This window comes from Chrysoperla carnea, chromosome 2 (assembly GCF_905475395.1).
Source record: "Chrysoperla carnea chromosome 2, inChrCarn1.1, whole genome shotgun sequence".
Taxonomy (NCBI): domain Eukaryota; kingdom Metazoa; phylum Arthropoda; class Insecta; order Neuroptera; family Chrysopidae; genus Chrysoperla; species Chrysoperla carnea.
In genome coordinates this window covers 96,083,644-96,107,655 of record NC_058338.1, presented here as the reverse complement: position 1 = coordinate 96,107,655, position 24,012 = coordinate 96,083,644, and the positions used below count along the sequence as shown (strand labels likewise).

At 29.6% G+C, this 24,012-nt stretch overlaps 1 protein-coding gene across 5 annotated transcripts in view; it reads left to right on the top strand.

Moving 5' to 3' along the window:
* The first annotated feature begins 2,229 nt into the window (after positions 1-2,229).
* Positions 2,230-24,012, top strand: part of LOC123291767 (endophilin-A) — a 37,780-nt gene continuing 15,997 nt past the window's right edge. For all 5 annotated transcript variants that reach the window (XM_044872180.1, XM_044872182.1, XM_044872181.1 and 2 more), the window contains exons 1-5: positions 2,230-2,288; positions 20,568-20,687; positions 22,918-22,986; positions 23,059-23,275; positions 23,345-23,478. In XM_044872180.1, coding sequence (XP_044728115.1) covers positions 20,643-20,687; positions 22,918-22,986; positions 23,059-23,275; positions 23,345-23,478 — 465 coding nt within the window. In that variant the 5' untranslated portion in view covers positions 2,230-2,288; positions 20,568-20,642. The remainder of the gene's footprint in view (positions 2,289-20,567; positions 20,688-22,917; positions 22,987-23,058; positions 23,276-23,344; positions 23,479-24,012) is intronic.

Sequence of the window (24,012 nt, the reverse complement as noted above, 5' to 3'; positions counted from 1 at the left end):
AAAAATAATTGTATAAAAAAAATTAACTGAGAATTATTATACTTCCTCAAAACCAAGAAAAAAAAAAAAAAAAAAATTGCATATTTCTTGTTCAAAATTATAAAATAAAGTATTTTAATTTTTCAAAAAAATAGCGTTTTATTACCAAGCCAGCATTCCTAAAGTGTAATTAGCGACAAAACGACAAAAATATTAATTATTATGGGCTAGTAACTGATGAACATATAGCATGCGTTGAATCGTTTTATTTAGTTCCCAGTTATTTCGCTCCATATTGACCATGAAGGTTATAAAGAAGTAGAACGGTCGCTATGTACTAAAGCATTAGCGCACCTATCCCTGAAAATTTGTAGAATTTATAGTTCATTTTCAGCCACCAGCCGCGCTGTCGTCGGTAAGTAGTATATTAGCGCACAACAGCCCGCATTTAATGATACAACTTAGCGATCCCAGTGCCTCACTTATTTTTTCAAAATATTGGGGACAATATTTTCTATTGCGATCGTTCTCTTTCTTTATAACCTTCATGATCTATATGTTATATATCTATGGTTCTAAAGTAGGAGTCTCAGCGCCACAACGGCAAAAATTAAACTAACATTGCTGATTAAACACCTGTTTTTGTCAATATTAATCTTAGAGTGCGCTTTTTGTCAAGAAAGTGTCATTATTATTGAATTTACTGATTTTTAATCAAGCAAGTGTTTTGTTAACAAATTATACTTTTTTCGCATTGACTTTTTGAGCCCTGTCACGTAAATGTCAATAGGATATTAGTTCTTATCTTAATCACCAGGTAGAGATAATCAACTACCAAGTTCTCGATTTCGAGGGTCCATGCATGTAAAAGTCAGTGCCCTCCCAACTATTTTTATACTATGTATATATGAAATATACATATTATACCATGTATATATGAAATATACATAGTATATTAAGTTTAGTCCCAAGTTTGTAACGCTTAAAAATATTGATGCTACGAAAAAAATTTTGGTATAGGTGTTCATAAAATCACCTAATTAGTCCATTTACGGTTTCCGTCCGTCCGTCTGTGGACACGATAACTCAAAAACGAAAAAAGATATCGAGCTGAAATTTTTACAGCGTACTCAGGACGTAAAAAGTGAGGTCAAGTTCGTAAGTGAGCATCATAGGTCAATTGGGTCTTGGGTCCGTAGGACCCATCTTGTAAACCGTTAGAGATAGAACAAAAGTTTAAATGTAAAAAATTCTAGAAAATTCCAAATTATTTATTTACAAACATCTTCGAATCTCCTTATCAAAAATTAAACAACTTTTGTTTGAAAAATTTTTTCGTAAACATCACTGTTTACCCGTGAGGGCGCCAATTAGGCGGAAATTTTATAATATTTACTATACTTGATTATCAGTTATATATGTGTCACATGTTTGTATGTGTAATGTGATAAGGAAATCAACACTGACTATGCATGGTACATATTTCAACAATTAACTCAGTCAATTGTTTGTTTTCACTTGTTTATTATATAAAAAAATTAATCGACAGAATTGAAAAAAAAATAGAATAACTGTGTTTTTGGAATAACAACTTAAGAAATGGGGTGTAAAATTAGTCTTAGAAGCAGTGGCGTATTATTCATGTAGCAACATTAGTCATCCTACAGGCCCCGCGTAAGCGCCTTCTTGGCGGGGAGCCCTTAGAAAGATGCAGATTGATTTAAGAAAATTAAAAAAAAAAGATGTGAAAGAGATGAACCAAGACTAAGAGAAAAGGATAGTGGAAGAAACTAGGTAAATTTTTGGCCAAAGGGCTTCTCAAAGAAACATACATCCATTGATACGATTTACCACAGGTCCCGCACTGGCTTAATCCGGCACTGTTTAGAAGTTTGAAGAGTTGTAATAAGTTAGAAATCTACATAAATAGTACACCATTTAGCAACATAGATGGAACTGAAAACAATTAAATCAACTTTAATGTCGGTGGTGACTGATGAAACTGTATTTACCAATGGAGTAAATAATATATTTAGTGTCAGATTTAACAGCTGCCAAGTTGAAATACAAAATAATAATTATTTATCAAAACATCCGTCAAAAATATTATAATATTTTATTAAGAGAGGTTATACTACCAAAAAAACTGTGTATGTGAAACGAAACATATTCTAATGATTATGTTATAAAAAAAAAAACACAAAAATAACAAATTCAAAAAAGAATCACAAATATTTTAGCAATTAAATTTAGTGTTAAGTTTTTTTAGTGAAATTAGTTTTAAAATTCAATTTAATTTTATACGGACGGTAAGCTTCCTTTTTTCAACAACATTTTATAATATTGACATAATTTTAAGGTTGTGTGTAATGATATTGATTTCATTTGAAATTGTTATAAAAAAAAATTATGTAGTCAGCCCCCTACGAAGATGTTTGTAAATAAATAATTTGGAATTTTCTAGAATTTTTCTTTTAATTTTATTCTTAATTTAAAAAAAAAATTATTTTATTTATTCAGTTGTTAATTTAATAAATTTGTAAATGAATTTTGTATAACATACGTCTCAATTTTCCATAGTTGATTTTCTAATAATTTTCTTAAAAAGGACGTTTTCTCTTAAATATTTTAATCATTTAATCAAGATCTGTTAAAATAATATTAATTTACATTAATTTCAAGGTTGAGAAAAACCAATAGTTTTTCCTTGACACAGACAGAGAAGTTATATGGCTGAAGGCTACGAGTTTTCTTATTTTGCAAATATACTCGCAGAAAAAAATATGAAAATGTATTTCTCTATTTTCGTTTCAATCTTTTCTCTATTGTGAATACATTTAATAAATTTCCAACTAATAGTTTAAACTAAATGTTGCCTATTAAATTCGTCCAACTAAAAATTTGATATAGTCGAAATTTATCAGATTCCTTCATTATTCAAAATAATCTTCAAAAATTTCTGTAAGTTAGAAATAGAAACCTACAGTGTTTTAATTTGGTCTTAAAAAATTATTAACTGTCGATACTGTAGATTAAGTTTAAATTTAGCGCGCCTAGCGTTTGCTAGATCAATTATTTCAAACCTCAGTTCAATTGATATACGTCAAATATGTTTCTAAATCTAAGCACATAAGTAAAATGTAACAATGGCGAGTCTTTTTCGGGAATGTTTATTTGAAAAGGAAGATTTTATTAAATTATGTGGGCAAAATCTTGTAAGAGGGGCGAGTCTTTTGCAAAAATGATTAAAAAAGGAAGATTTTAGTGAATTGCGTGTTAAAAGTATTTGCTGAAATGTGAGTCAGCAAAAACGGGATTTTTTTTTAAACGGAGGCTTCCTGTTTGCTGAAAGAAATAGCTATAGAGAGACTAACAACTTGCAACCCTATTGTCTTCGCTTAGCCAACCCCCTAATCATGAACTTTTTTTCCACTCCCTCTAGAAAATAACACGGCTTTTGGTCATGGGGTTCGCTGCGCTCTCTGAAAGAATGAAATAAAAAAGTTATACAGTAAGCTTTTGTTTTGAACTAAGAGCTCATATATCATTGTTTCCATTTCTAACTTAAAAATTGACATACAAACTTTCAACTCTGATTTAACCCCTTTATGGGATGAATTTCAAAAAATGCTTCTAAATCCAGCGATTTCAACTGTGCGTCGATCGATCAGTCAGTGAATCAGTCCAATCAGCCAGTAATAAAGAATATATTTCCTACCCCTCCACAGAAACAGTTAAATGACATTTTTTGAACCAAGTAAAAGTTAATCTAGTTTCTTTGGATCAATTAAAGTCAAAAAGGTTCTTTGTGATTTTTTCGTAAACTTCTTCGTTTTCGAGATATTAACAGATGTTAACATGTTTGGAAAAACTCCAAACAAAAATGGGGCATTAAATTAAATTTTTGAGTTTATCAAATGTTAAAATAATGTTTGAACATCCTTTGTGAAGTTCAGAAGAGTAATTACAGATTTTTTAATTCTAAAGCCTCAACTTTTAATTCTGCAAAAGATGTTATAATTCTTATAAATAACAGTGTGTAAGACTGAAATATTTAGAATCTCTATATGTTTTTTATATTAGGAATTAAACATCTTTTTAAGAATTGAAAATTGAGCCTCTAGAATGAAGTAACCTGTATTACTCTTCAGAACTTATTAAAGGATGTTCAAACATTATTTTTGAATTTTGATAAACTGAAAAATTTAATTTAATTCCCCGTTTTTTAGCTTTTAAAATGACCTTTTTATAGTTTTTCCAAACATTAAACTGTTAATATCTCGAAAACAAAGAATTTTACGAAAAAATCACAAAGGTCCTTTTTGACGTTAATTGGCCCAAAGAACCTAGAGTAACTTTTACTTGATTCAAAAAATGTCATTTAACTGTTTCTGGGGAGGGGGGAGAGGATATGCAAAAATTGGAACAAGAGGGTTTCTGGCATTAATCTATAAGCTTTTCTGAACAAGAATCAATTGACATCCGGTGCCTGCTCTATAGGCTATTAATAAATTATTGAAAACAAAAAAAAACCCGTTGTACTCGACTAATTAAGGATGTATGAGTGCGGTAGTGGGGACACAAATTTAAAAAAGTAGATATTTGCAATTTTGATGGTGAATTATGTTTTGACTTGACAGTATAACACGAAAAGTAAGAATAAAATTTTTCGATATCTGAAATAATTTTCAGAACATAGAAAATTGAAAATTTTGTTTAATTATTTAGCTGTCCATATTTAAAAAACTAAGGCAGATATCGAAAAATTTTATTCTAATTTTTCGCTTACATTCATGAAGCTATAATAAATCATCACTACATATTATAAAACAAAGTCGATTTTTCTGTCCTTATGTCCCTATGTACGCTTAAATCTTTGAAACTACGCAACGGATTTTGATGCGGTTTTTTTTAATAGATAGAGTGATTCAAGAGGAAGGTTTTTATGTATAATACATCCATATTATAGTAGAGTAAGGGGTTGAAATAGGGGTTGAAAGAGATATGCTTCAAAAAATAAAAAAGTTGTGCATCGATTAAGCTCAAATATTGACACGATATACAACCAGCTTGAAAGATATATTGTTTTTATCTACTTTTAACCTTCGGAGGGTAGAAAGGTGTAGCGAGAAAGTGGGAAGGAATTATCGAATATTTACAAATATACCTAAGTGGGGTATCAAATAAAAGAGCATGACGTGTACATTACAAAACTGTTATCCAACGCAAGGAAATGTGGAGGGAGGGGTGCAAGTGGGGATGTTGCCCAGCAAAGCGGGTAGTTTACAGCTAGTAATATATAAAATTCATCATAAAAATTGAAAATAAGGTTCAATCAATTTCTCAACCTTAAATATAAAATTGTGTTGGTGATCGTATTACCTTAATAAAAGAATGTATCAAGTTAAATATTATTCCATCAGGTGGCACTGGTACTGGCACTGGTAGCTAGTTATTATAAAACAAAATCCATACTTGTAATTGAATATCTGATAATATTCGTGGGTCATACTTACACTACATTACATTTTAAGATTAAAATCATGTTTCATGCAAACAAAGAAATTTAGCAGCCACAAGACGTACGTTTTAATAGTATTATTCTCTTCTGTTACTCATTTCATTAATGCAACAAACGCAAACGTAACACGCCCCCTTCTACACGTACGTATACAGTCAAATATGTTTATTGTGACATCGCTTATAAGTATAAATTCACAAGATTCTAACTCAGGGTTCAAAATATCCGATATTTATTATGAATATCAAAATATCGGATATTTTTGATATATATCCGATATATATCAAAATTTTGATATTTAAAAAAAGTAAAATGTTTTAAAGGTTTTATTTACTTAGGCACTTCAAATCAGACAAATGAAACCAAAACATAAAATATTCTTCTAGATCAGGCAAAATCAATTAAAAATAATAAAATTTTTATAAATAAAAATCAATTTTCAAACAAAAAACAATTTTATGAATTGTTATCAGTCAATGGTCATACCTACACTTAGGCAACAAAACAATAAACATTACAAATAATAACTCTAGAGTATAATCAGTCTTTTAATTATCAAATCAGTCATCAGTCATTCGTAATAAACTGTTAATTATCAAATAAAAAATAAAAAAAATGTCGTTTCATAATTGTGCTTGGTTTGACTGCAAGGAAGATAAAGCTAGATCATCTTCCGATTCTGAATCTTACTTAAACTTACTCTTTAGTAACGAACTTTTTCTGACACGACACGATTTGAGCTTAGTATTAGTAGGTTTTAACTCTACTCCAATGCCATCAAAATTTGGGAAGTATAAATACGGTAACAAACGCCAAAAATTACTAAATAATATTAAATTTTTTAAAATCATTTCGTATTGATATATATCATAAAAATTCACGTGATATATATACAGTGGCGGATTTAGAGATTTGCCGCCCGTAGGCTATTCAATTTTTGCCGCCTCTAAATTTTGATATGTTAGTTCACAATCATATCAATTATCTATCAATAAAATTGCAACTTTATGATTTGTGCTCCATTATCCTCATTACATCAACTTTTCCCGTATGGTTAGTATCACCGAGAACTATGGTACCGTGTTAGATCCTTGATTATTTTTACAGCAAAGAATTATCAAAAAACAATATTTTATGCAAAAAATATCTCAAACATGTACCAATTTTAAAGTAAGTTAAGGTATGTGTTAAAACTATACAATACTTATGTAATAGGAATAAAGCTTACACAAAAAATCTAGATTTGGCGAACGTTGATAAATATTTATTATTACACTTACAGTTACAAAACAACACAATAAATATATCCTTTCTTAATTATTTGTTAGTATTATAATTCAAGTCAAATTATAAAAGCATTACAATACTATTTTGCGACACTTTGAATTCGCAAAATCATTTATTATATCGTCGTACGAAATCTTGTTTATTAGCTCTGACTCTATGCACAAGAGAGCTAAAGCGTTTAGCTTTTCTTGACTTAAAGTCGATCGGAGGTAGTTCTTTACTCTCTTCAAGCAAGAGAAGCTTCTTTCACCTGAACAATTTGTCGCTGGTGTACAAAGAGCCATACGAAGTACTATATCCAAGTTTGGATAAATGCTTCCTAGATTCTGATCTCGCAGGAATAAAGACAGACTTTTTAATGATCCAGAAATTGGTTTTATTGAAATTCTTTCAGATGAAAGGTAGCTTTGAAAGTGTACGCATTCCTGAACTAAGTCTGTTTCTAAATCATTAGGATACATTTTTTCTAAAAAACTGGCTTTTTCCGTCAGAACTGATGGTAACAACTCACTTATTTTGGTAAGAAATGAAAATTTCTCGTTAAATCCGTGATAAGCCTCTTGTCGTTTTGCTAACTTGGATATGAGTCTGTCTATGACAACGAGAAATGTGTTAACCCTGAAGTAATCACTCGCAGCTATTCCAATATCTTCATCTATAATATATATGGAATCGCTATTGCGATATTCTAAAAATTCATGATCATTACATTATAATCAAAAGCGTTTAGCAATTGTTTATGCAGAGATTTTGAGATATTTATTATTTAGCACTGTATATTCGTTGTGTGCGTAGTCATGGTAGGGATAATAAAATCGATGCCAGCGCTTTAAGTGAAAAATTTTGGAGATAAAGTGGGCTGTTATGACTAATTTGCAATTATTTACATGTTAATGATATAGAAACTGTCAAATTAAAATGATTGAAAAACACTAATTAATTAAACTTAATGCATTAAAAATTGTGAAAATAAGAAATCAAATTGTACAAATATTATTTTTCAAATGTTAATTATCGTAATTATTTATTTAAATTTGTGAAACAAGAATATTAAATTTTAAATGTAAGTTTTCAATGCAATCCACACAATTATATATGCATCCATTAATTCTATAATTAAAGTAGTGTATCGTTGTCATGGAAACGAAATTCACGCTCGGAGCGAATAGGACTATATTTCGGTTTTTGTTGAATATTTTAATTCCTCTATAATTTTTGAAATTCGTATTTTGTGTGTGTATTATAATTTTTTCTAAATTTTGTCAATCGAAATAAAAAATTTATGAACTAAATTTGCCGCCCCTTAAAATTTGCCGCCCTAGGCTCCAGCCTACTCAGCCTGCTGGTAAATCCGCCACTGTATATATAGGATATATATCATGATATATATCCATTGATATAAATCCTCGAACCCTGTTCTAACTTAATTCATATATTCAGTTAGCTTCTTCTTTTTTAACCGACTTCAAACAAAAAAGTAGGAGGTTTTCAATTCGACTGTATTTTTTTAAAATTTGTTACCTCTGAACGTTCGACTGGGTAAACCAATTTTGATGATTCTTTATCTGTTTGAAAGCTTGTGCTTCCCATGTGGTACCATTTTATTGTAGTCCAGTTCGGACAACGGCATGCATGAGAAAACAATAAAAGTCTTAAACTTGCATTAAGTATGCACGACAAGAAGACGAATCAATATCACGCCAATCGATTTCGATGATTCTTTTTTTAGTGACAAATTAGTTAATGCACTTCAGATTCACTAAAAATCACAAAATAAAAAAAAACTTTTAACAAAAAGAAAACCGACTTCAAAATTAAAACTTTTCCAAAAAAATTAATATGCACTAAAAAGTAAAAAAATAACGATAGTATAATGTAGTTAAAATTATTGTTATTTTTGGAGTCGGTGTCAACCAAGCTAATGTAGCAAAGTGTTATGTCAGAGTTGTTTCCTTGGCTGACACCGACTCCAAAAATAGCAATAATTTTAACTACATTATATTTTCGTTATTTTTTTACTTTTTAGTGCATATTAATTTATTTTGGAAAAGTTTTTATTTTGAAGTCGGTGTTTTTTTATTATGTTGACATTTGCTTGAAACTCAAATCTTTATCGACAAAAATGCTTCAAGCGAAAAATGTTGGATGTGTAAGCGCAGGCATTAAACGTGACATAGGTTTTCAAGCTCAATGAAAAGTTCACTCTACTCGATGACTGGTAATCGATAGATGAACACTTTAAATTAGAAAGTTGTTATTGACTAAAAAAAGTAACATTTTTTCTTCGAAACATTTTTCCGCGAAACGTACAGTTTAGACAAAAATAGACTGAAAAGTTTTAACCAAAAATTGTTTTCTCGTATATCTTCTGTGGAATCTAGGACCCTCCTCGAAAAAAAATTTCCGATAAAAGTGGTTTACTTTTCTATAAAAACCATTTTTAGTTCAAATTGAATGAAGAAACGCACAAAAAGCTATGATATGCAGTTTCTTCTAGTATCTTATAGGATATTTTTGCTCTCAATTACTTTCTATTCGACTATTCGATTTACAAAATAATATTTCAAACAAAAAATATTTTCGTTTTTATAAAGAACAACTTTCTAATTTAAAGTGTTCGTTTAATGTTTGCCAGTTATCAATTAGAGGAAGGTTTCAATTGAACTGGAAAGCTTAGATTGAATTCAATACCCGTATAAGATGTGTGCCTTTGAAATTAACATTTTTCGTTCGAATAATTTTCCTCGATTAAACTTATTTTTCGAGATTCACACATATGAAAAATTAAAAGACACTCTGTATATTTCATATATAGGTATAAAATGGTATAAAAACGTATTTTCTTTCTCAACAGCTAGATTTTTTAATTTTTTTTAAGGAGGGTGGGGTTCGTTTTTACCTGAGAACTTCAAGAAAGTGTAGGTACGTGGAACCATAGCTATGAGAAACCCTGGTTTTTAACAATATAATCGGTTATAAGGATCATAATTGCATGTCTCAGGCCATAATATGTCATTATATACGACTATGACTGTAGTTATACTGTACTTAAATGTTTGATATCTGTCCTTTAACCTCCTATCTAATTAAATAAAAAAAAAGTATTAATTTCTATTTAGATATAGAAAATGTGTGCATTCGATTTACGTTACTACGAATACTAAATACTAAATACTAAACTATCCCTATTCTCTATTATATTATAAATGCGAAAGTAAGCTTGTTGTTTGTTTGTTTGTTACGCTTTCATGCAAAAACTAGCGAATGGTTTTTAATGAAACTGAACAGCAATATAGCTCATACATCAGAATAACACGAGCTATAATTTAAAAAGATATATAAAAAAAAGAAAAAAAAATACAATTTAATCTGACATTTACTATTTTAAATTTTTACAGAAATCTTTTAATTTATGGTTCAAAATAATGATTATAGATGGAGCATAACTATGATCAACATTTTGAATCATAAATTAAAGATTTCTGTAAAAATTTAAAATAGTAAATGTCAAATTCTGAGCCACCTTTTCTAATATACTCAATGAGTTATGACTATTTTACAATTTAAACAAGTGAAAACAAACAATTGACTGAATTAATTGTTAAAATACCATGCATAGTCAGTGTTGATTTCTTTTCTACATTACACATACAAACATGTGACACATACATAACTGATAATCAAGTATAGTTACATATTATAAAATTTCTGCCTAATTGGCGCCCTCACGGGTAAACAGTGATGTTTACGAAAAAATTTTCAAACAAAAGGTGTTTAATTTTTTATAAGGAACATTTTTTACATTTAAACTTTTATTCTATCTCTAACGGTTTACAAGATGAGTCCTACGGACCCAAGACCCAATTGACCTATAATGCTCATTTACGAACTTGACCTCACTTCTTACGTCCTGAGTACGCTGTAAAAATTTCGGCTCGATATCTTTTTTCGTTTTTGAGTTATCGTGTCCACAGATGGACGGACGGACGGACAACCGGAAATGGACTAATTAGGTGATTTCATGAACACCTATGACAAAGTTTTTTTCCTAGCATCATTATTTTAAGCGTTACAAACTTGGGACTAAACTTTATATACTATGTATATTTCATATATACTTGGTATAAAAATTGAAAACCATGCATATCTTTTAGCTGCGTAAAACAATTCCTTCAACTGTTATGGAAAGGGGATAACTGAGATCAAGAGATGTGGAGGCTATAAAGCGGTGGTTTTCACTTTTAAGCCCAGTGAAGTGGGCGAGTATCAAGCTAGTAAACTATAATACTATAGTTAGTAATTTCACATCGGAAAGGAAAGGAAGCAAGCATTATTAATAATAATAATAAGACTCTATACCAATATATTAATAATAAACCATTAGATCATTGGTGAAAATTGATGTCATAATAAATCTGTCATACATGTGTTAATCATACTATACTGCATTGTATAGGGTTCTTATGGATGACTGGAAAAACATTTTAACCGTTCATGTTAAATAATATCTTCAACTAACATCTTATATATTATTTGTCCAGCTTGTTTTTGTCATCATCATCACATAGCGATATAGTACAGTCAATCTGACATTTTGACTGGAAAAAATTTTAATGGTGGATCTGAGGTTATAGATCGTTAGAGGGGCATGTAAATAACTTTAAAAAAATTTAAGAGAATTTTTCGTTCCGCTGTTTTTGAGAAAATCCAAAAATAACTTTGGAATGCGTTTTTCTCGGAATCTATTGGTTTAAGGAAAAAGTTTTTCAAATAAAAAAATGTAGAGGACATTTTCATGATTTTCATTAAGAAAAAATGACTTTTTTGTAAAAGTGTAAATGAGAAAGTTGTTTGACTCAAAATTAGCTTCAACTTTTATTTAAACAATGTTTTTGTAAGTTTTTCATAAAAATAGTTTAAATAAAAGTTGAAGCTAATTTTGAGTCAAACAACTTTCTCATTTACACTTTTACAAAAAAGTCATTTTTTCTTAATGAAAATCGTGAAAAACCCTTTTTTTGATACTTTAGCGTCACCTACTTTTTGTAATTGAACTTTTTTTGGATTTTCTCAAAAACAGCGGAACGAAAAATTCTCTTAATTTTTTTTTAAGTTATTACATGCCCCCCTAACCATCTATAACCTCAGATTCACCATTGAAATTTTTTCCAGGTATGGCCTTTTTTTCGTCTAGATTGACTGTATCAATATCTTCGTTATTCTTTTATTATCGTGCTGGTTTAACCATCTAAAAATGTACCTCTTAGGAACAAAAATAGACTACAGGATTATAAGCGGGGAGCCCGTCACAGTAAAATTGCTTTTACACGGATTTCGAAATTTCGCACATGAATCAACACTATTTAACGATAGGTACAATATGTACAAGGTGTGCCAGGGTTTATCCTGGCAGAAATATTTTTTATATTTTTAATAATTACAAGTATTTTGTACTTTCATGGAAATTAATTAGTGAGAGACCATTTTATTGCAAATTTTATCTATTTTTAGGAAAATTTGGTGTGACAACTCTTAACGTGGCAAAAAATTCTGTTACACCGATAATATATAATATTTACACCGATTTTCAATTTTAATATATACCTTTAAGCGGAATGAATTGCGTTTTTTTAATTTGTTTTCCTTTTGAGTTCTACTTTCGAAATATCTCGGTGTGACATCTCAAAACTTGACCAAAATATCTGTCACACCAGTAAAAAATAAAAACATATTTGTGCCAAGATAAACCCTGACACACCTAGTACATATTGTACCTATCGTTAAATAGTATTGATTCACATGCAAAGTTTCGAAATCGTTGTAAGTGCAGTTTTACGGCCACGGGCTCCAAGGCTAATAATGTTAAGATTTAATTTCGTTCGTTTTTATACCATGTATATATGAAATATACATAGTATATTAAGTTTAGTCCCAAGTTTGTAACGCTTAAAAATAATGATGCTATGAAAAAAATTTTGTCATAGGTGTTCACTAAATCACCTAATTAGTCCATTTCCGGTTGTCACGATAACTCAAAAACGGAAAAAGATATCGAGCTGAAATTTTTACAGCGTACTCAGGACGTAAAAAGTGAGGTCAAGTTCGTAAATGAGCATCATAGGTCAATTGGGTCTTGGGTCCGTAGGACCCATCTTGTAAACCGTTAGAGATAGAACAAAAGTTTAAATGTAAAAAATGTTCCTTATCAAAAATTAAACAACTAGCCCTCACGGATAAACAGTGATGTTTACGAAAAAATGTTTCAAACAAAAATTGTTTACGGTTTTGTAAAGAACATCTTCCTTAAAGTGTTCGTCTAATGTTTGCCAGTTATGAATCAAAGTGAGATTTTAATTAATCGTGAAAACCTGCCTTTGATTTAACGTGAAAACCTGCCTTTGACCTAACATTTATCATTTGAAGCCTTTTCCTCGATTAATCTTATTTTTCGAGTTTCACATATATGTCAAGTGAAAAAAAACACACCGATATATTTAATTCTACTGGCTATTCACAAAGAAGGAAAAGACCTGATGCATGATATTTTTAATCCCCGAACCCAAAAAAAGGGATGTTATAAGTTTTTCCCCTATGTTTGCCTGTCTGTGTGTCTGTCTGTTAGCGCCTAAAAGGATGAATCGACTTTGATTTTTTTGTTTCGTTAGAAAGATAATTTAATGGAAGGTGTTCTTAGCTATGTTTCAAGTACGAGTTTAGGGTTCCGTATCCAGAACAACTAAAAAATTGGCGATGATTCTCAAAATCGGTTCAGTTTGTAGAAGGCTCTAAGATAAAGATAATTTAATGGAGAGTGTTCTTAGATACATTTCAAGTGCAAGTTCAGGGTTCCGCACCCGAAAAATTTCTCGGTTTTTTTGTTTACATTTTGTTAATTTCACTTGTTAATAGCTTTTTCCATATTAACACATTATACCACATAATATTAGAGGGCCAGACTATACGTTTCAATGATATGAACGCACATTAACATTGTGACCACTGGTTTTTCCAAATGAAATTCCCTGACTTTTCCACATCGGAGACTTTTGAAAGTTCTTGGAAATATTCCAAATGGTCCCTGATCTTTATCCTACATTAAACCCTTATTCTCACGTCCCTTAATCTATAGTACCCCTACATTATAATATATATGTGACAGAAGAGGGAGTATAAATAACGAGTGTGGGATGTTGTGACTCTAGGGTAGGGGGTCGAATGAAATGGGAGGGTGGTGGGGGTTGGTTTATATATGTATAATAGTTTATAGATATCGAAAACAGCGCAATCGAATATTATACATACTATGAACAATATGAAAATGTTACAACCGAATATTATAAAACGAATTCACTACGCGACACTCTTGTAACCAAAGAGATTACAGGCTACGAGTATAAGTAACAGGCGATCTATGCGTAGAAAGAGATGAAAAATCATATGTACATAATGTAACTGTACAAGTTAGATAAAGATCGAACAAGAAAATATTGATGGTATACAGGGTGAACCATTTTAATCTATTATAGCTAATAGTCTAGTTCACATGTACGATTTTTTCTAACTTTTTTGTATATTCTCCGAAAATTACGAAACAGGTATCATTCGATTCGTAATTTTATGTAGAAAGTTTATTGAAAAATCCGAAATGGCGCTGAAAAAAATTGCAAAAGTTATAAACAATTAAGTGAAAAATAAAATAAATAGGGGGTTCAGTTTTTTTTGAATAACTCAAAAAATATTGAAAATTTTCAAAATCTGAAAAACATCCAAAAAGATGAAGAAATTTCCTAAAATAAAGTTCCGACTGCCGAAATTGTATCTCTAATATTTATAATTTTTACAGAGCCTTGAAAATAGCGCAAAATACGGCAAGTCTGGCCCTCGCGCGCGTTCTGTCTCTGAGAGCTACTAACAATAAAAAATCATTTAAACATATAAAATATGAATATTAATAAATAAAAAAATTAATGTAGTTTTGAGATACATGAATAAACAATAATCCGTGGTTTAAAAATTGTTTTCCCAATTTTTCCATTAGTTATGTAATTGTTAACTAACAATTATTTCCATACAGAATGTTAACATAAAATCTCCGATAATTATTAAATTAAAACCCCAGAATTTTTTTCCCTCCGTGAAGTTATTCTTATTAGGCTTACAAATAAAATACCGTTTTTAAAATTTTGTTTTAAAGTAATGAAAAAAAATTTTTTTTAATTTTTTAATTGTTTTAATTTTTTATAGTTAAAAGCTACATAAAAATAATTTTTTTACATTTTTTACAATTGTTGTTTAAAAAATTGTTATAAACAAATACATTGTTTATGAGTAAATAGAAAATTTTTTTTTTGATTATGATTTAAAATAAAAAAACGGCTTCTTAAAAAAATTTATTTGTTGCTTAAAAATGCGATTGTTAATTAACAATCTTTTTTAGCTACTAATTATTAATATTAAGAAATATTATTTTTTTTTTATAATTTTTAATTGTTTTAATTTTTTATAGTTAAAAGCTACATAAAAATAATTTTTTCAAATTTTTTATTCATAAACAAAAAACAATGTATTTGTTTATAACAATTTTTTAAACAAAAATTGTAAAAAATTTGAAAAAATTATTTTTATGTAGCTTTTAACTATAAAAAATTAAAACAATTAAAAAATTTTAAAATAAAAAATTTTTTCATTTGTTAATTTTCAAAAATAACTTGTTACTCCAATCATTTTAGGGTTTCACCTCAGAATATAACAGAATAAGCTAAATTTTTGCTCAAACCTTTATTTTGATAGTACAAATGTTGTCTCAAAGTCACATATGGTCACGCGTACGCATCTTTAGATATTCAAGGCCAAAGGTCTCGAAAATCAGTTTTTTGTGAATATCTCGTTTCTTTTGCATCCAATTGTATTAACATTTAATCTAAAAATTGTAAAAATTTTCTACAAATTTTGTCTGAAACTTTTGTTTGTATGTTGAGCTGTTTTTGAAAAAGAGGGCGCAGAAGATGCGCTCAGCTTAACGCACTTCAGTACCGGATCAATATTTATAAATGTTAGGTATTCAATAATTATTTAAAAAGTATTTAATGAATGATTAAGGAAAAAAACCGCATAATAGACTGGGATTATCGATTAAATACTTTTTAAATAATTATTTAATACCTTATATTTATAAATATTGACCCTGCGCTAAGGTACGTATAGCTCAACGCGCCATTTTCTGCGTCCTCTATTTAAAAAACGGTCCTACGTATACAAAAAGGTTTCAGGCAAACAGTATCTCAGCTATACGTACCTTAGTGCAGGGTCAGTATTTATAAATATAAGGTAATAAATAATTATTTAAGTAGTATTTAATCGATAATTAAGTGAAAAAACCGTATAATAGACAGGGTCAATCGTAAATCTCAGTCTATTCAAAATCTCAGTCAGGAACCATCATTTTCTGACATCAGATTTCACCTACTTCCCCAGGTTGCTTTAATAAACAATTTAGATCCTAAACGGTAAGAGATAGAATAACTTTTTAAATTAGAGAATTGATCCTCATAAAAAACTAACATTTATTCGACAATCGATGACTTTCGGAGGAAATGCGACTTAAAACTATGTTATTATTGCATCTAATCGAAGGAATATACGGTTAATTTTAGGCAAAAACTATGTAGGACAATATAGGTCATTCGTCTGTGTTAATGACTTTTATAGTCGCATCAATGAATGTTTTTACTCAGGGGTCCTCAATAAAAGCTCCGATTTGGATGATTTTTTTTTGAAAATGATTCGTTTTGTATGTTTTTTAAATCAGAAACATTTCAGAGGCAGTAAATAATCAGGCGGCGGGGGGGGGGTTTGGTAATTTCGCGACTAATATATTGATGCTCAGCCTAAATCGTTAATGATAGAAGTTTGTGATATTGAGACGATATTGATTTTATACTTTAGGTGTCATTTAAGAAAGAATTTTTCGAAATTCACCCCTTAAAAGGGTAAAATACGGGATGAAAGTTTGTATAAAAATATATACAAACCGTCATTTTTGAGTTCATAATGTAACCGATTTTAAAAATTATTTCATCTATAGAATGAAATTAACATGGCCTTCTTTTCAAGAAAACTAGGGATTCGCACTAAAAGTTAAAACCCATTAAATAGTGCACAAAAAGGAAGCAAAGAAAATTGAAGGACATAACGTGAATAACTGCTAGTTATTTATATTGTTTAAGAATATTTGTGTAACTTACATAAAAAAAAACTCTTGCGTGATGGTTTCCCACAAAAAATGTGTTTTAACTTAATAACAATAAAACGGGATTTTAACTTTTAACCTAACTTTTTTGAAAACAAAATACAATTTATGCTAATTGGTGATAATGTAGGTGAAAGAATTTTTTAAATCGGTGAAGTAGTGTACTAAAAAATGACTTTTGTATATTTTTTTTAAACAAAATTTCATCCCCTATTTCACCCTTTTAGGGGGTGGTTTTCGAAAAATCCTTTTTTAAATGACACCTACAAGATAAAATGAGTATTCTTATACGAAATTACGAACTTCTATCATTAGCGAGTCAGGCTGGACATCGATATATAAGTCGCGACATTGCCTATTTCCCCTCCAGATTATTTCCCCCTTCTGAAATGTTTCGGATTTTAAATCGAAGCTGTTATTGAGGATTCCTTAAGAATGGCTATTTTATGTATTCCTTTATCCGACTATTGGGTCCAGGTAAATTTTCAAGATAGTATGAATATCTAAGTCAAATGACCTTGAAACTAGAATTTCTGGTTAAAGTTATGGACACAAGCGAATGTCCTCTATTGATTTTGACAACTTTTGGCTAATGCTTCCTTTCTAGTAGGAGCACCAAGGCAGTTTTAGATTTATTGTTGAAATTATTTGTATCTTTATTTCAACTTAAATGATGAATTTTGTTATAATTTAATGAATGTAAACGAAAATTAAGAATACAATTTTTCGATATTTGCCTTTATTTTCGAAATATCGAGACCTATAATTAAACAAAATTTTCAATTTTCGATGTTTTGAAAAATAGTCCAGATATCGAAAAATTTTATTCTTATTTGTCGTCTTATATTGTCAAGTTATAACATAATTCATCATCAAAATAGAAATATATATATATTTTTTTAATTTGTGTCCCCACTACCGCACTCATACATCCTTAATTAGCCGGGCACAAAATTTTTTCAATAATTTATTAAGGTGTTAACTTCAATTTAAATACTTGTTTGTTAAATTTCCATCGACTAAATTTGGAGAAATCTATGAAAATATATCATCCATCTACCGTTTTAACATGCCTAATTTTGAAATTTATTTTAATATACGGGCAACTTCCCCTAAAATTTTTAGAATTGGTTTAGATTTAGTCTAACTTCATATAAAAAAGCATGCTTTTTATTTAAATTTCCTTGGTGCTCGTACATCCTTAAAGTTCCTTTCGATTAAATGCAAGCATGAAATATTTTTAAGACACATTTCCTCCGAAATCAGCCGATTTTCGAAAAAATGTTAGTTTTTTTATGAAGATCACTTTATAATTTAAAGTGCTATCAACAATCTCGGAAACGCAGGGAGTTTTTGGGGCGAAAAATTGATCTAGCTAAGTTTCATGTTTAGAAAATGACGTTTTATCCATGTTTTCAGGAAAAACTACAACATTGATTGCAAAATATGACTCGTCCTGGCATCTATTGGCGACGAAATAAAGTTCATGACCGGGACATTCAAATTGGTGTTTGTGTGGAGACATTTTAAATGGTTCTTATATTAGTGAATTTTTAACTAAAAATATATCTAGTAAAGCTCGTTCATCCAGGTACTTGACTATTAAAGCAACCTGGAGAAGTAGGTCTAATTTGATATCAGCATATAATGTCCGCCATCAAACTCTGCAACTTTTGTTTAAGATATTTTTTGATTAATTAACTACAAAATTAACTCTATTAATAGTCGCATCAATGAATGTTTTTACTCAGGAGTCCTAAATAACAGCTCCGATTTTGAAGATTTTTTTTCAAAATGATTATTTTTGTATATTATTTAAAATCAGAAACATTCCAGAGGGAGGAAATAATCTGAAGGGGGAATAGGCAATGCCGCGACTGATAAATCCACGCCCAGTCTAAATCGCCAATGATAGAAGTTTTAAATTAATTTCGAGGATATTGATTTTATACTGTAGGTGTTATTTAAGAATGGATTTTTCGATATAGGAGATTGGAAATAGAGGATGAAAGTTTGTATGAAAATATATTCAAATTTTCATTTTTGAGTTCACTACGTAATTGATTTTTAAAATTATTTCATCTATAAAATGCTACATTTTCAGCAAGTGACATGGCCTTATTTTATTTTCCAAATCATGAGGGATTCGCGATTTATAAATATATTTTGTTTACAAAATTTCATCCCCTATTTCACCCTTTTCGAGGATGAATTTCGAAAAATCCTTTCTTAAATGACACCTATAGTATAAAAACAATATTCTCTCGAAATTACGAACTTCTATCATTATCGATTTTGGCTGGGCGTGGATATATCAATCGCGACATTGCCTATCCCCCTCCAGATTATTTCTCCCCTCTGAAATGTTTCGGATTTTAAATAATACACAAAAAGAATCATTTTGAAAAAAAAAATCATCAAAATCGAAGCTATTATTGAGGACTCTCTAAGAATGGCTATTTTATGTATTGCTTTATCCGACTATAACCATAATTGATTTAAATGGTCCACCCTGTATACTTGATTCTCCATTTCTTTCTATACATGAGCCATTTTCGTATGGACTTTATATGGTTGATTGTGTGTATTATATCTATGGTTCTAACCATCAGTGAACATCAATATAATGTGCGCAGTACATATGCGCAATAAAACTATTATATGTATGTGGTGTATTCAATATTGCATATACATTTTACGGTATCGAAAATAGTTTTTCCTCGAATACACAAAAACAAATACTGCAAGTACCTCTCTCTTACAATAAAAACCAAAAAGCGTTTTTTTCCGTTCGACGAAAAATCGCTCTCGAAAAAAAAGTAAACTTGACTGAACAATTCACACGTCTTTCGTTAATAATTGCCTCTCGCATTTACGTATACATTTTTTCGTGTGACGAATTTGTATGAAATTTTTTGTTTTTTTTATAAAATATAGTTTGTGATAAATTTTCGTTTTTTTGTTTTTGTTAAAAATTTTGGTATTTAAATTTACGTGTCTCCCTCCCGAGAGTCGTGATATCCCCTCGGATAATTTCCCTTTTTAAAAATAAAATATTTATATGTATATAAAATAAGTGTTATTTTATTCTGGATTCTTTTTTTGGGACTATAAATAAGTAAAATTTTCGAAGGTAAATTTCAAATTTATTTATTTCGATCTTAAAATGTTTTTCCTTCGATTTCCCTTACCTACTTCGATTTTTCGATTGTCTCGAGAATGATGAAATATTTGTTAATCTTACCATTTCCCCCCTCTTCCATCTCGTTTTTTTGGATCGTTTTCAATAACTTAGTAAAAAAATAATTTTCCAGAAAGCTTGATTCTATCAATAGATATAGTATTATATATGTCAAGGTCATATTCCTTCTCCCCCCTCCCTCTCCATATGCACAAACCATATCATGGTCGTCTCTGTCAATTCTCGTCTTCTCGTAAATGGAGCACAAACATGGGGGTGATGGGAATTTCATTGAGAAAATTGATTCCTGTTTATTTATTTATGCCAAAAAATGTTTTTCTCTCTTGCAGGTGCCATTTTTTAGAATAAAAATTTCTGTGGTGGTTTTTTAATTTATAAACGAAAGCAAAATTCCAGCTTCAAATATGGCGTTCGCAGGACTTAAGAAACAAATAAATAAAGCGAATCAGGTAAGTTTGGATAATTTAATGACTAATTTTAAAATTTCCAAAAAGGATTTAACCCGTCAGCACTCGCGTTATGAGGCTATTGTTCACGCTCGATTTAAAACATTTTAAAATTTTTATTTTTCTAATGGTATATGTGGTTAAAAGTTTTTCTTTCTTCATATAATTTTATTTATTTATGAATTTTTCAGATTTTTTCAACCTATATACAGCTTTTTTAAATATGTTTTTTTCAAGTCCTTCAATAATTGTGAGAATTTCTCTCATCACGAGAGTAGTTTTAGGCAAAAAATATTAACTTAGTACTTTCGTTATTTTAATATAAATCGTACTCAGTAAATTAAAAAAAAATTGTGATAGAAATATGATGAAATTAGTTAAAATGAAATTATTATCTATATTATTTCTCTGCTCTAATATTTTCACTCTCAAAAATGATTCAAAAATTACGTAATCAAAGTATTTTTAATTAGTAAGTGCATTAAAAAATAAATTGTTAAAAAAATTATGTAGAGGCTATGACTTACGAAGTTAAAGAATTTGACGCATGTGAGAATCTGTGAGCAAATCTCTCATCACGTGACTTTAGATTACAAAAGGTTGATGCAAGTGCTGACGGGTTAAAGATTTATTGTTTATTCAAACAATAATCTTTTTAAATCATGATAAAGTAATTCCTACAAAATGCCTCTGTATTTGAGCTGAAAATTTTGTAATTCTTTTTTAATGAGTAAGAAAAAAAAGGGGTTTTTAACAAAAGTTGTCTGGTTTTATTAAACTATCTCATATTTACATCATCGTAAAATATGTTGAAATCGTTTAGTCTGTCGGAAAATGAATGCGTTTTTTGGTATTTTTGGGTCAAAATAACCCTAGAAACTGATTTTCATTAAAATCCGAAACGAAAATTCTAAAAATTTCGAAATTTTTCCAAGGGAAACTAATTCCAAGCAATTGAAGATACAATATCTTAAAATCCTTTAGTTTGGCGGATATATAAATGTGATTTTCGTTATTTTTTGAAACTAATTCCAAGGACTTGAAGATACAAAATCTTAAAATCCTTTAGTCTGGCAGATAAATAAATGTGATTTTCGTAATTTTTGCATCAAAAATGACCATAGAAATGACTTGATTTTCATTGAAATTATAAACAAAAAATAGATTTGCAAATTTTGATATTTTTCTAAGAGAAACTAATTCCAAGGAATTGATTGATACAATATCTTAAAATTCTTTAGTCTGGCGGATAAATAAATGTGATTTTCGTTATTTTTGCATCAAAAATGACCTTAGAAATGCTTTTATTTTCATTGAAATTGGCAACAAAAAGTAGTTTTGCAAATTTTGAAATTTTTCTAAGGGATAATACCTCTTAAAAAATAGCAAACATTCGGAAAAATTTATTTATCTCCGTTAAAAATACAATTCTATTAACGGTTTTCAAGATATCATTCTCAAAGCTGTGGGATTTCAAATCCAAGGTATTGAAAATTTAAAATATTGAAATCTTTTAGCCTGGTGGATAAATGAATATGATTTTCGTTATTTTTGGGTCAAAAGGAACCTAGAAACTGATTTTCTTTAAAATCCGCTACAAAAAATAGTTTTGTAAATATCGAAATTTTCCTAAGCGATACCCCTTAAAAAATAGTAAAAATTCGAGAAAATTTATTTACCTTCGACTAAGATAAAAACAAGGATTTTGACTAATTTAAACACGGCGAAAACGATGCCACTGTTAAAAATACGATCCAATTAACAGTTTTAAAAATGTAACTCTTATAGCTCTGAGATTCTAAATCCAGAAAATTAAAGATCCAATATCTTTAAATCCTTTAATCTGGCGAATAAATAAATGTGATTTTTTTTGGATCAAAATAACTCTAGAAACTTATTTTCATTAAAATTTTAACAAAAAAATAGTTTAGCAAATTTCGAAATTTTTCCAAGGGTCGCAATGTCCCCGTAATCAAGATGGGCTTATCGTATCCATTCCTTGCTCAATTTTTGGTTTATCATTGCCAAAAAATAATTTTTGTACTATCAGTACTGTCAAAATCAAGCCTGAGAATAAAAAGCTAAACTATCTTTAGCTTTTTACGATGTGATCTGTTAAGTTTTTTTCCAGATGGTAGGATGGCCCAAATTGATCACTTGACCTAATTTGACGCTCAAACTTTATTTTATTTTAAATTTTCTTAAATTTAATATATTTGAATATATTTTTTAGTATATGACAGAGAAAATGGGTGGAGCCGAAGGAACAAAAATTAATTTAGATTTTATGGATATGGAAAGGGTAAGAAACTAATAAACACTTCCAGAATTCAATTTCATTGGTTGACCTTTTTTCTTACGTTTCTGTTTTTAGAAAACGGATGTAACATGTGAACTAGTCGAAGAACTTCAAACGAAAACCAAAGAATTTTTGCAACCAAATCCAACTGCTCGAGCAAAAATGGCAGCTGTTAAGGGTATTAGTAAATTAAGTGGACAAGCAAAGCAAAACACGTATCCACAGCCAGAAGGATTACTTGGTGATTGTATGTTAACATATGGTCGGAAAATGGGCGATGAAAGTGCTTTTGGTAAGTAAGCTAGTTCTTGCAATTCATATTTGGTTCGAATTTCATAAATTTTTCTTTCTGTCAATAAAGGTCAAGCACTTGTTGAAATGGGCGAATCCTTAAAACAGATGGCTGATGTGAAATATTCATTAGATGATTCAATTAAGCAAAACTTTTTGGAACCTTTGCATCAATTACAAACAAAGGATCTCAAAGAAGTTATGGTTAGTATTTCTAAGTATTAATTTTCACTTGAGATTAAAAATTCTAGACTAATTTCCGACGTTTTAAGGTTGTTATGAAAGTGAAGGAGGGTCTCATTGACTCACTCAATCTGTCAGGGAATTTTGTTATTAAATAGTATTTTCCTCATAACAACCTTAAAATTACAACCTCGTTAGTTGACAAGGATTTATTGTGATATCATTTTGAGTTCAAAGGACCCCGGACCACCGTATATGGAAAATGGCTTTCGATCAAATGTCGCCAGAATCAGTCTCAATGTACACAAATCGCGTCTACATGTCGTTTTCGAGACATTCCATGCCAAAGTTCACAATTTTCATTGAATTTCAATAGTTGCTATATCACATTCAATCGAATAATTTACGCCTGAAACGAAGACAGGAATGAATTGGTTTCTGCCAAAGTTACAGTGAGGCTACCCAACATTCTCAGAGTATCTCTTAATTTTGAGAAGTTCCGGTTGTCTTCACTCAAAATCGGAGGCTCCAAAATTGGATAAATTCAGAGATACT